The sequence below is a fragment of the Solanum dulcamara genome, chromosome 11 (assembly GCF_947179165.1).
Source record: "Solanum dulcamara chromosome 11, daSolDulc1.2, whole genome shotgun sequence".
NCBI lineage: Eukaryota > Viridiplantae > Streptophyta > Magnoliopsida > Solanales > Solanaceae > Solanum > Solanum dulcamara.
In genome coordinates this window covers 50,303,952-50,316,175 of record NC_077247.1, presented here as the reverse complement: position 1 = coordinate 50,316,175, position 12,224 = coordinate 50,303,952, and the positions used below count along the sequence as shown (strand labels likewise).

The 12,224-nt window shown below is 32.6% G+C and overlaps 3 protein-coding genes across 3 annotated transcripts; 1 reads left to right on the top strand and 2 right to left on the bottom strand.

The window, feature by feature from the left end:
* Positions 1-4,104: 4,104 nt before the first annotated feature.
* Positions 4,105-6,424, top strand: LOC129875033 (uncharacterized). The gene is made up of 3 exons (XM_055950468.1): positions 4,105-5,020; positions 5,139-5,174; positions 5,271-6,424. The coding sequence occupies exons 1-3, from the start codon at positions 4,177-4,179 to the stop codon at positions 5,396-5,398; spliced, it is 1,008 nt and encodes a 335-aa protein (XP_055806443.1). The 5' UTR covers positions 4,105-4,176; the 3' UTR covers positions 5,399-6,424.
* On the bottom strand, positions 6,023-7,594 carry LOC129875032 (probable pectate lyase 16). The gene is made up of 4 exons (XM_055950467.1): positions 6,848-7,594; positions 6,628-6,731; positions 6,379-6,517; positions 6,023-6,244 (listed from the first exon to the last, which is right to left on the bottom strand). The coding sequence occupies exons 1-4, from the start codon at positions 7,592-7,594 to the stop codon at positions 6,023-6,025; spliced, it is 1,212 nt and encodes a 403-aa protein (XP_055806442.1).
* A 1,633-nt stretch (positions 7,595-9,227) lies between these two features.
* Positions 9,228-11,474, bottom strand: LOC129873986 (probable pectate lyase 16). The gene is made up of 4 exons (XM_055949193.1): positions 10,715-11,474; positions 10,139-10,242; positions 9,883-10,012; positions 9,228-9,729 (listed from the first exon to the last, which is right to left on the bottom strand). Exons 1-4 carry the CDS (start codon positions 11,408-11,410, stop codon positions 9,514-9,516), a joined length of 1,146 nt encoding a protein of 381 aa, XP_055805168.1. The 5' UTR covers positions 11,411-11,474; the 3' UTR covers positions 9,228-9,513.
* Positions 11,475-12,224: the final 750 nt, after the last annotated feature.

The window sequence follows — 12,224 nt, the reverse complement described above, 5'->3', positions numbered from 1 at the left end:
GAGAATAAGCTATAAAACGCATGCGTTGAAAGCGATTTATGTGTGCATAAAACGCATTCCACTAATGCGATTTATGTGTGCATAAAACGCATTCCACTAATGCGATTTATGTGTGCATAAAACGCATTCCACTAATGCGATTTATGTGTAAAAGTATACTGATTCAATTTTTTTAGTAAGGGGCATTCCGATCTTTTTTCCAACCCTGTTATACTTAACCCATGTCCTATTGAGGTCGTTTTCAACCCCATAACTTGTCCTAAGCATATTTCTTCTATCATTCATGCTAAGCTAACAAAACAAACTAGCACTAAGGAGAGGAGAAAGGTCTAGGGGTTCGAGGATTTCAAGTCAGAATCTTGCGAGTTTGATTGTTTGTCTATCCCAGATAGATAAAGCTACTCATAACATGGATTGAATTCGTCCACATGCCCTACATCTAATTTTATCAATTATTGAGAATGATTTGTGTCTAACCTAGTTTCTTGAATTTCGAATTAGTTAATCCTTCTTCTATTGAGTTCCGTATTATTATGTATTAAGATTATTGTTGTTTTTTATCTTTCACTGTATTGGAATTGTTGTTCATGGATATTTTTCCATGAACCCTAATTGATTTGATAGTCATGATTTTTACGTACATAATTTTGAGTCAAGATGATGAATTTTATGCATTGATGAAGAGAGTGATTTGACCTAATATTATGTATATGTGTGTGTATATATATATATATATATATATATATATATATATATTATAGAGTCTAAATGAGTATGAGGATCAAACATGATAGATTGAAATCTAGAAAGAGTTTTGACGAGATATGAATGATTGTGAACGTACATTTTACTGAAAAAACTTAATGATTTGAGCATGTGCATTGATTTTAAATGAGTTTGAGTTTTCATATGAATTGAGTTCTTGAGTCATTCATAATTTTATTAAGTTTTAAATTAAAACATGATTTGTTTACGTCTTAAATAAGCATGAGTCGAGCATGAGTTGAGTATGAGAAGTCTTTAAATGTTGTCATAAATGCATATATAAACTATTCTTGAAAGATGTGATTGAGATCGATTGGATAGTATGATTGGTTGAGAGGTTGATTGTGATAGAATTGATGAATTGACAAGAGTCCAAATGAGACTTGTCGAATGACTAGAGTAAACTGATTGGATAGATTTTTATGAGCATTGAATCTTGGAAAAATTATTGAGCACTGATTAAGGTAAGAGTTAGAACTCAAATTCCATGAACTACATAGCCAGCGTAGGATAGAGGGCTAAACTTCTCCAGTTCCAAAACAATGGACTTTGATTGATTGAGGATCCAATGATTGGTTGATTCGTCCTTTACCCTGGCAAAGTATTGAACGGATATGGCAACGACACCGCTTCGTTGTACATCACTGGCTCATAGGTGATGGTTGTCGATTAGAGAAACTCCCAATTAGGATATGATCTTTCATGATAGGATTGTTTGATTGAGATTGTAGATGATTGAGTCCATTTCAAAAAATGTATTGCTAAATGACAAAATGTATTGTAGATGATTGAGTCCATTTCAAAAAATGCAAATGACCTAGTAATTTGTCAAAACTACAATTAGGACAAACTTAGGCCTAGTTACTTTCAGTAATTGATGCCGCTTTTCTAGGGTTTGCTTGTAGGTATGATCATGTTTATTAGGATTTAATTGGTCATAATTAAGGTAGACAACTTATATTAGTATCAAAAAACGTGGTAGATGGGGCACATGCATGGTGTTTTTGCAATCGTTCAGATAAATAAAGATTGATAATAATATCTACGTGTTGATCGAAACAAGTACTACTTAAATTTAGGGAGTTGTAGAGACTTGCCACCTTTAATTACATAGTCATTTTCTCATTTGATGGGATGCTTAATTAAATTATAATTGTCAAACACTAGAAGATGATTTCATTGATGAAAATATTTCCAAATTTTTTTACATTGATCAGAACTATGCTATTAGGATTTTATTTTGAAATTCAATATTAATTTTTACTGTCATAATTTCTATGATATTTCTCACTAGTTGGTCATAAAAGTGACAAATTTTCTAGTCTTAACGGTGAATTGTAGATATGGATTTGTTGTTTCTTTAAATTAGCATTTTGCTACACTGCAAAGGTTAATTACTAATCTACTAGTAGTGATGTTGAACGAGAAAAAAGGAAATTTACGAATATATAACTAGTTTCTCAATGTGGTTGAAATATACATAACATATATACTATCACATACACTATTGGTGTATATGTTGTGTATAGGAATGCATATTCTATTTATATTTATCATACAATATACATAATCTAAGTATTTTGAAAATATTTTGTAAATTAGTTGATCAAAGTAAAAAATCCCGACATCATTTTTAGGATGATATTATTTGATATTACACAATATACCCAATGAATTGCACATTGTACAACGAAGACATAAGAGACATAGATTGAAGCCCAATCCTACACTTCTCTTTTGGATTAACTGTAGTTTGGACTCATCATAATTTAGTTGGCCTACTCATGATTTAATTGCTCCGATAATATTGATTGTTTTATTTTTTCACCAAAATTGCTGTTGATTAATTGTCTCCATTTTGCATTAATAATATATTTGGTACCTAGTCCAGTCTGTAAATTGTTGGCTCTAGTAATTTGCATATTTGTCCCTGTTTCGTGCTGGTCTTTATGCCCCTCGTAACAAACAACTTTTTCCCCATGAAATAAGTTTATATATTATGTATCATAATATTCAAAAGTGATGCTCGGCCATGAATTCAATTTCTAAAGAACTTATGTAGGCATAAGTTCTATTATTGAAGGACAAAAATTAAAGACCAACCTATTTGAAGGATAAAACGTGTAATTTTATGAGTATTATTCTGTACACTAAATCGGCCCAATAGGGATTACAAGGCCCAAACATGTGTTCAGGACCAATATCCGGAAATTTCACAATTATGATTTCCGAAGGTTTGTTTTACAAAAAAACTTAAATAAATTGGAAGATTAACAAATCTTCAGTTAAATAAATGCTCTCTCCGTTTTCACATTGAAATCTTAGTTTAATTTTGAAGGGAAGAAATGTGAACTGTTTATTATTTTGTTGATGCAATACGTGAGCTATATGATAGTTATTTATTTGCCTTTTTTTTTTCTCTTTTTAGAATAAATCGTAGCTTTGTATGACGAAGAGTTTAACTGAGTCCATCTATTTGTAAGAAATGCTTATATTGTATGAGGTTTTATTTAATTTTAGAAAACTGAACGTTATTTTACACAGACTAAAATTGAAAGATGTACTTTTGAAGAGCCAGAAGGTACTAAAAATTGCAAAATTACTGAAAGTACCAAAATATGAAAACATTGTTCAAAGAAACATTTGGTCAACGGTTCGTTCAATTCCCAAAAAAGCGAGAACCAGTTTTTTTTGTTTTTTGTTAGAGTTAATAAAATGGATGATAGTTGAATAAAGTTTTAAAAAATGTAAAACAAGTTTAGGAAGGATTTAATTCCCACCTTATAATTTCTTCCCCTTTCCCCTTCCCATACACCCAATGTAATAACAATAATAATAATAAAACAATATTTTCAATATTTCACTTGAAACTCAAAACTACAAAGCTAAACAAGTAGTTGCAAGTAATATAATGTACTCTCTTTTGTTGTTTTTTGAAGCTTTTACCTAATAAGTTTCATGTTACGTTAATTCAAGGTTATTCTATCTATTCAATTGAGACCTCATAATACAATCACATCTTTGATCCAATTGATGGTTTCGTTTCCGTATTTATTCTTAGCACCTACTTTTAGTGAAGCAACTATATTTTGTTTCATCCTTTTTCTTCTACATGTATTTTACAACTACTGAAATAGTATGGTTAAACTTGTTCATTAGCTAAGTTAATCTTCATGATGGAATTACTACTGCTACTAGTGCCAACCAAAAACATTCTTCTTTTCTTTTAAAAAGTTAAAGTTAACTAAAGCAAAAGCATTTACAAAATGAAGCTTCTGAAAAGAAAAAGAGAAAAAAGGTGAAAGGTATATAAAGCAAAAACCAATAGCAAAGATTCTCCTTAATCATCATAAACACTTTCCTAATGCTACAGTCTTCCTTAACTATACAAAATCTTGGTAGAGAAAATCTATGTCAAAACCTTCTAGCAAGTCTCACATGGCCATTTCATTAGTAAACAATTGCATATCAACTTTGTCCATCTTTATTTTTTTCCTTACACTTCAATTTCTGAGTATCACAGAAGCTCAATCAAGAATTTGTAGAAATTCTTGTGGCGATATCCCAATTCAGTATCCTTTTGGCATTGATGATGGCTGCGGCAGTCCATATTATAGGCACATTCTTGTATGCACTGGTGGTCAGCTTCAACTTAGAACCCCTTCTGGTAGATACCCTGTTAGAAATTTAAGTTATATGGATCCACATATTCTTGTGACCGACCCCTTAATGTGGAATTGCCTAGATGGTGACAATTTTCGACCAACTAGGCCGTTTAGCCTAGACACTAGCACACATTTCACTTTATCCTCTGAAAATGACTACTTATTCTTCAATTGTAGTGAAAGTGATGTGTTAGTTGAGCCAAAACCAATGTTCTGCGAGCGTTTCCCTGATCAGTGTGATTCAACTTGTGATAGTTCGAGTTATCTTTGTAGGCACTTGCCTGAATGTCCTGCTGCTTTGAGGAGTAGCTCTTGTTGTTCTTACTATCCCAAAGCTACTGAGTCTTTGAGGCTGATGTTGAAGCATTGTGCAAGCTATACTAGTGTGTATTGGAGGAATCTTGGTTCAACCCCCGCGTTTGATCAGGCTCCTGAGTATGGGATTCGAGTTGATTTTGATATTCCAGTGACTACGCGATGCCTGCAGTGTCAAGAGACTGCTAAGGGAGGGGGAACTTGTGGCTTTGATATAGAAACACAGGATTTCTTGTGCCTGTGTGACAAAGGGAATAGTACTACTTTCTGTAATGGTACGTACGAAGTATTTAAGTTATATGCAATCAGTGTAGAGTAAGTTAATTTATCAAATCTGATTAAATGAATAATATATACAGTTCAAGTGGAGGACTTATTTTTAATGATTTGCAGATCGTACGGGCTCTCACAGAAGAGGAGTCGTAGCAGGTTACTATAAAATTTTATTGATCAATTCTTCACATTGGCTGATTGATATATAAAGAGATTTTAATTGTATAACTTCAACTATTTGAAATGCTGCAGGGACAGCAACTGCAGTTTCAGTTGCAGGGGCATTTGGAATAGGAGCTGGTGTATGGTACTTGAAGAAACTCAGAGCAAAAGCACCAGTAACTCATGGAGTTCAAACCAATGAGAATAGACTCTTCTGAGATCTTCTTTTGAAGTAAACAAAAAAATTGCTCTATTTCTTCCTTAATTTCTTTTCCACTTTTCTTTACCATTTTTCGACTTGTTTGATTTTTTATATTGCTTAGCTTATTCTTGCACTTCAGTTGGTTCTGTTTGTAAGTTTAAGGAATCAACTTTTGATTTTAGTATGTTTTGGCATTGCTTGTATGTGGAGTAAGGAATATCTTAGAGAACCACTGCACCTTGTGAGGCCTTCTCTTTTCTTCGTTTATTCAAATATCTCTGATGTCTAGTTTTTTGCTTAAACATCTGTTGCAACTAGTACTCTTTGCTAACAGCGATATTGTTGATGATAGAAGCATATATAATTCAACAAGCGATACAATTTATGTTATGTTACACCCTTCAAAAATTCATCGTCATTCTGCACAGAACAAACTGTGTATAAACAATGATAAGGAATACAACTTTCGTCATTTCTCAAAGAGACTTACAACTCCAAAAGCCTGAATCTTTCTTGAACTTGCTAATTATGGTATGCACGAAGGATAAATTAAACACGTTGAGGCATTAAAAAAATGCTGCCAGAGATAACAGGGCATGCTGATGATAGGAATAGGAAAGGAGAAATTTTCTATCAGCAATTAGCAAGGTTCATTGACAACACATTGAAGAGGACCAGCATTAGAAGTTAAAGAGGGAGTAAACGATCCGTGAGCAACAATGAATGATTGTCCTCTCGTGTACTTTGGAGCAATACTTCCATATCCAGATGGAAGAAAATAAGCTCCATTCATAAACACATCATTGGAGGATCTCCATTTCCAACTCTTCCATCCTTTTTCTTCAGTCTCCCTCTTGGTGACCTGTAATATACATCATGCATGGCTAACGTATATCATCTATATATAGCGATTAGTATAAGTTGTTTTTTGTTTATAGTGACTAAATTTGTGATTTCCAATTTGAGAACAAGTAGTATAGATATTTGTATATATACCTCTTTGTTGTAAGCTTTGTCAGGAGCAATGAAGTAATTTCCTTCACTGAATATTGTTGGATTTGCACTCCCACCAATGGCATACATTAACCATTGATCATAATAATTGTTGGCCACATGAGCATAGCCATTCCTAACCCTGTAACACACACACAAAAAAGATACTTAAATGTTTGATAATCTTAATCATTAATTGTTGAATACTTGGACTATAATTGTGATTAATCTTGGATAATTTTGATTATGTACCTTGGCATTCTTTGAACTAATTCACGGCCAAAATGATTGAAAACTACTGTGACTTTCATGATTCTGTCTGCAGTATATTCATCGTTGTGCCCCAATAACATAACCTGGAAATTTGGTTTAATGTCAGAACTAAAACATCACTACATGTTTCAACTATATATAATTTGACTCGAAATTTAATGGAAGAGATGTATTATCCGTTGACAACAATGTGACTTACTTTGTCATGCTCAGTGAAGTAATTGTTGGAGATGGTTACTGCAGTTGAAGCATGAATAACATCGAGTAGGCCATCCGTTGCACGAGCAAGATAGCAATGATCAATCCAAACATTTGACGATCCAAATACACTTATTGCATCACCATCAGAGCCTAATCTTTCACCAACATGTTCAGGACTACTCCGAACCATACCCTTTTTACCAGGCTTACAATCATGGATACTAATCCCATGAATAATAACATTCGTGACATAGTCCAATGTAATGCATGGACCATTAGAAATCTCAATTTTTGCACCTCTGCCATCTATAGTCTTGTAACTATTCACCATAAGTTCATTTTTAAGTGTAAGTACCATATCCCTTTCGAAAATGATCCAAAGTGGTTCGGACTGAATTGCACCGTACCTAAGTGTGCCTGGTTTAGGATTTATAGGGTCATCAGAAGGGTCAGTGACAATATAAATGTCACCATTTTTACCTCCTATGGTACTACTTCCAAAGCCTATTGCACAATCTGCTAAAGCCTTCCGATGGGATGACCAATCGCCTTTCAATCTCCAACAAAAATCAATGACATTGAGGAGGCCCTTTTTGTGAGGCTGAGGATCATAACTTGGAAGGAAATCATGTACTGATTTAGTTTCATCTTCATCACTTGATTTACTAGCTACTATGGTGGAAACAGAACAAATAATTAGAAGCCATATTGAAAGTAGTTGGAGGGAATTAGTTGATTTTGCCATGGCTTAACAAGTGATGCAATGAGAATCAAAAGAGTGAAATTTAAATAGTCTATAATAGAAGTGGGTGGCATGTTGGAAATATATCAATTTCAACTTAGCTGTTTGGTGAGATTTTTGGAACTTAAACATTGAACGTGAGAGCACGAGCTACAAAATATAAGATATATTCAACTATTTGAGTAAGCATTGCCTAGGTACAAAATGTTCGGATGCGAACAAAGTCTCACATTAATATGTATATAATTTAAAATAAAAAGGTTATCTCTAAAGTATTGAATTCTCTTAATAGTGTGAGATCTTTTAGCGGAAAAACACACGAATTTGACCAAAGTAAATAATATTACATTGTATTAAAATAATATATTCTTAAACTGTTTTAGCCCGGGAGAAAACATAACATCATATTAATTTGACTTGAGAGAATAAAATTAGCTCAAGTTTGAAGACTACGAGTTCTAATATAAGACACGTGTTCTGTAAGATGCTAGGAGTATATAACTAACTAATGTACTGGAAAATCATGATTCTTGTTTATCCTGCAATAATACATTAATTAATAAATTGGAATATCCTACAATAATACATTAATTAATATTCATGAAATCTAGACCTTGCCACATATTCCTTTTCCCATACAGAAGTAGTGCTCAACATTATTAAAAATTGATGAGTCACGTTAATCAAATTTATTGGAAAAAAATAAATTATATTATATATCATTCTAAATTGATAAACATTTTATTTTTAAAATAATTACCAATGAAATGTTTTTTTTAATAATTAGACCTTTAAATATGTAAAAATGAAACAAAAATAGATCTAATAAATGTGTGATGCAAAATTAACTAGTTGAAGTAAAACTTCAATAATAGCAATAATGTAAGTAACATGATGAATCAACACATTTTAAAAATTGAAAGCTCTATAAAAAGAATATCTTACGAAGCAAAAAGATGTTTTGAAAATCAAAGCAAAACTACAACAATAATTATAGAGGTATCAAAATTTAAAATTCTATACAAAGTAATTGCTTAAGTTTTTAAATTATTATAATAGTACATGTTATGATCCATACTAATTGAGGGCTAATTTTGATATTTAAAAGTATGCAATGATTCAATCAGTTTTTGCTGTTAATTTAAGATCAAGGGGATTTATTTATTCCTTTCCAAAGGTAAAGGGGGTATGATTCTACTTGTGTTGGTTTCTTTTTTCTTGAAGATGCAGTGTGATAGGAAAATTTTATTCAGGCAAATCCCTTTTACTTTCCAATGGAAAATTATCTTACAAAAGGTTTTTTTTCCCACATTTTTTTCTTTTCTTTATGTTTGAATGGGTTCAAATAAGTACGTGAATGTCTTACTTATTTTTTAATATTTGATAAGTAAGCAAAAAGATATTACTCTATAAGTATTTGTACGTAATCTAGCAAAATGTTATAGGATGGGGACTGGGGAGTGGGGGTTTCAGGATGGGCTGGGTAGGATCGTCAAGGGGTGGGGATTGGAGAAAAGGAAAGGAGACAATAAACTTGAAATGTTTGAAATTGTTTTTCCTACTGGCATCAAGGAAGCCATATTTTATTTTATTTTTTATTATTAAATTAAATTCATCCACGAATCAAAAAGTAATATAGTGACTAACAGTACAGACTTGCGAATATAATTTATTTATTCAACTTAAGCAAAAAAGGGAAAGAGCAATTGAATAGATCTTTCCAACTATATATACTACTCATATATTTACATGAAAGTTTTTTTAATGATCAATACCATATCCAAAATGGATCTCAACACAGTACTCATCTCATTCTCAGGGATTCTGATTTTTAAGACTTCCCATTTGGTAGAAGTAAATAAAATAAAATTAGTGCATAAATAACACAAACAATTGTGCACTCCAGGCCAAAAAAAAAAAGGTTAACATTTATAGGTAGTACAACGCAAAGGTCCAGCATCACCAGTTAAAGAAGGAACCATAGATCCATCAGCCACAGGAAATGATTGAGCCTTTGAGTAATATGGATTAGTAGTCCCATAACCAGATGGTATAAAATAGGCTCCATTCAAGAATTTATCCCTTGAAGACCTCCACTTCCAACTCTTCCATCCATTCTTAACTTCCCTCTTTGTAACCTAAAAACACAAACCATAATATAATTGTTAGTTATAATATAAGGTTTAAGATCAAGTTTTTTCCAATTTATGTGATGTTAGATTTTTTGGCTATAAATCATCTCATTGAGGATAATACGATAAATTTAAAATTAAAAAGAGTATATGACTCACTTGTGTGGATTTAGATGCCAAGAAATAATTTCCTTCACTAAAGATGGTTGGATTAGCACTTCCACCAATAGCATACATCAACCATTTTTCATACCGGTTGTTGGCCACATGAGCGTAACCTAGCCTCACTCTGCACGTATATATATAACTTATATGAGAAGTAGTAATTTTAAAATAAATAAATAAATAAATACGTATGTAGATGTAAGATTTTTTTGTTTAGTGGGGAGAGCGGGGATTGAGAAATTATATTTACCTTGGCATTCTTTCAATTAAACCAGGGCCAAAGTAGTTGAAGGCTACCGTGACTTTCATAACCTTGTCTTCTACATTGTTATCATTGTGCCCAAATAACATAACCTGCTCAGCAGACTTTTTGTCAGTATTAAACAAAATAGGATAAAATAAAGATCATGGTTTACACTAGCTAGCTTAGCTTATTTAATTTCGAATCTATCACTTAATTAAGAGCGGATTCTAATGTCTCTCTAAGGGTGTGTCTCTTACGAAGAAAAATGTTTCTTGAAAATAATAATAATCATCTTTTGATGTTTGGTAAGTAAATAAAAATAATAATATTATCTCAAAGAGAATTTATACTTAATCTAGGAAAACATATAAGGGTACGGTGGAGGGTCTGGAGTTGGGCTGGTCAAGGGTTGGCTGCCACTTGAAATTTGTCTTTCCTTCTCTTTTGAGAAAAGTCATTTTCTTCAAAAAAAAAATTAAAAAAAACCTGTTTGCTAAAAAATTATTTTTCAAAATATTTTAATCAGCCAATCATAAATATTTTTTTTAGAAAACCCGAAGGAGAAAATTAAGGTAGACATACTTTATCATGCTGAGTGAAGTAGTTGTTGGAAATGGTAACTGCAGTAGAAGCATGAATAACGTCAATAAGTCCATCGGTGCAACGTGCAAGATAACAATGGTCGATCCAAACATTAGTCGATTGAAATATATCAATGCCATCTCCGTCGGCACCGTTACGATGGCCGGCATGCACCGGACTATCCCGGACGATGCCCTTTTTCCCCGGCTTACAATCATGGATGCTAATCCCATGTATAATCACATGACTAACATGTTGAATTGTTATACAAGGTCCATATGCAATTTCCACTTTTGCACCCCTTCCATCTATAGTCTTGTAACTATTGATCATAAGTTCATTCTTTAGTGTTATAATCATGTCCTTGGAGAAAATAATCCATAGTGGTTTGGATTGGATTGCACCATACCTTAGTGTACCCGGTCTAGGGTTTACCGGGTCATCCGACGGATTAGTAACGACGTATATCGCACCATTTTTCCCTCCGATAGCCGCTTTGCCGTAGCCGACAGCACAATCAGCTAATGCGTAGCGGTTCTTGGCCCAGTTTGACTTGGTACGCCAACAAGAATCGATTACATTCATGGTTTTTTTAGTAGTAGAAGGTACATAATTTTTACTAGGTGTATAGTACTCGGCTTGTAAAGTTGAGATACCCAAAAAGAGAAGAGTGAGTACAAGTGCTAAAGAAGCCATGATGACTAAGGGAAATGAGAGGGTGAGTATACAAACTATGGAGAAAATTGTTGATATATATTAGGGTGTGACAAAGGTGGTGCCCACGATGATATAGAATATTGAGACTAATTCTTTTTGCAAAATTTGGTCAGCATTTTGGCTAAAATTTTGGGGAGCATTAATAGACGTGATTGCACGAGCTTTGGATGATTGACTTTTTGAGAGATATAAGCAATTTTTATTCTTTTCGAAACACTTAATTTAACTGGGATTTGACCTCTCTTTTTAAGTATATATAGTAATATTTGACTTAATCAAGAATAAAGTAAAACATAAAATTTGAAACTATGCACTGACACTGAATATTGCTCAATTATTGTGCATTAATTCTTGGAAAGAAACAGAATAGGTTCCCTGAAATCTGAACAGGGTTAGGTTTCACGGATTTGGCGCAAGAGTAAAATGATATTTGGACCAATGAAAATAAAAAATAAATGGAAATCAAGAAATACTTGGAGATAATCTTGGTCATGCAGAAAAGCAAAACCAGAATCATGGAGGAGCTAGCATGGAAAGGGGGAAACCAATAATATTGGTTTAAATCCTATTTATTTGTTGAGAAAGTCAATATAATTTATATGAGTACATACAATATACTTCATCTATTTCATATTAACTGAATTTGTGAAACAATGCACACATATTAAGAAAAACATTCAAAGACATAATTTGAATCATACTTTACACTATTATCCTTTGTAAACTCATAAATATAACTTTGCAAGTACTGTGATTTATCTCTCAGAAAATATAAAAACTTCAATAAATGAAA

Coding starts and splice junctions, on each gene's coding strand:
- LOC129875033 (XM_055950468.1), top strand. CDS start 4,177: ATGTCAAAACCTTCTAGCAAGTCTCACATGGCCATTTCATTAGTAAAC. Junction 5,021..5,138: donor TAGTACTACTTTCTGTAATG/GTACGTACGAAG, acceptor AATGATTTGCAG/ATCGTACGGGCTCTCACAGA. Junction 5,175..5,270: donor CAGAAGAGGAGTCGTAGCAG/GTTACTATAAAA, acceptor GAAATGCTGCAG/GGACAGCAACTGCAGTTTCA.
- LOC129875032 (XM_055950467.1), bottom strand. CDS start 7,594: ATGGCAAAATCAACTAATTCCCTCCAACTACTTTCAATATGGCTTCTA. Junction 6,518..6,627: donor TTAGTTCAAAGAATGCCAAG/GTACATAATCAA, acceptor TGTGTGTTACAG/GGTTAGGAATGGCTATGCTC. Junction 6,245..6,378: donor ACAAAGCTTACAACAAAGAG/GTATATATACAA, acceptor TGTATATTACAG/GTCACCAAGAGGGAGACTGA.
- LOC129873986 (XM_055949193.1), bottom strand. CDS start 11,410: ATGGCTTCTTTAGCACTTGTACTCACTCTTCTCTTTTTGGGTATCTCA. Junction 10,243..10,714: donor ACTTCACTCAGCATGATAAA/GTATGTCTACCT, acceptor TCTGCTGAGCAG/GTTATGTTATTTGGGCACAA. Junction 9,730..9,882: donor TGGCATCTAAATCCACACAA/GTGAGTCATATA, acceptor TTGTGTTTTTAG/GTTACAAAGAGGGAAGTTAA.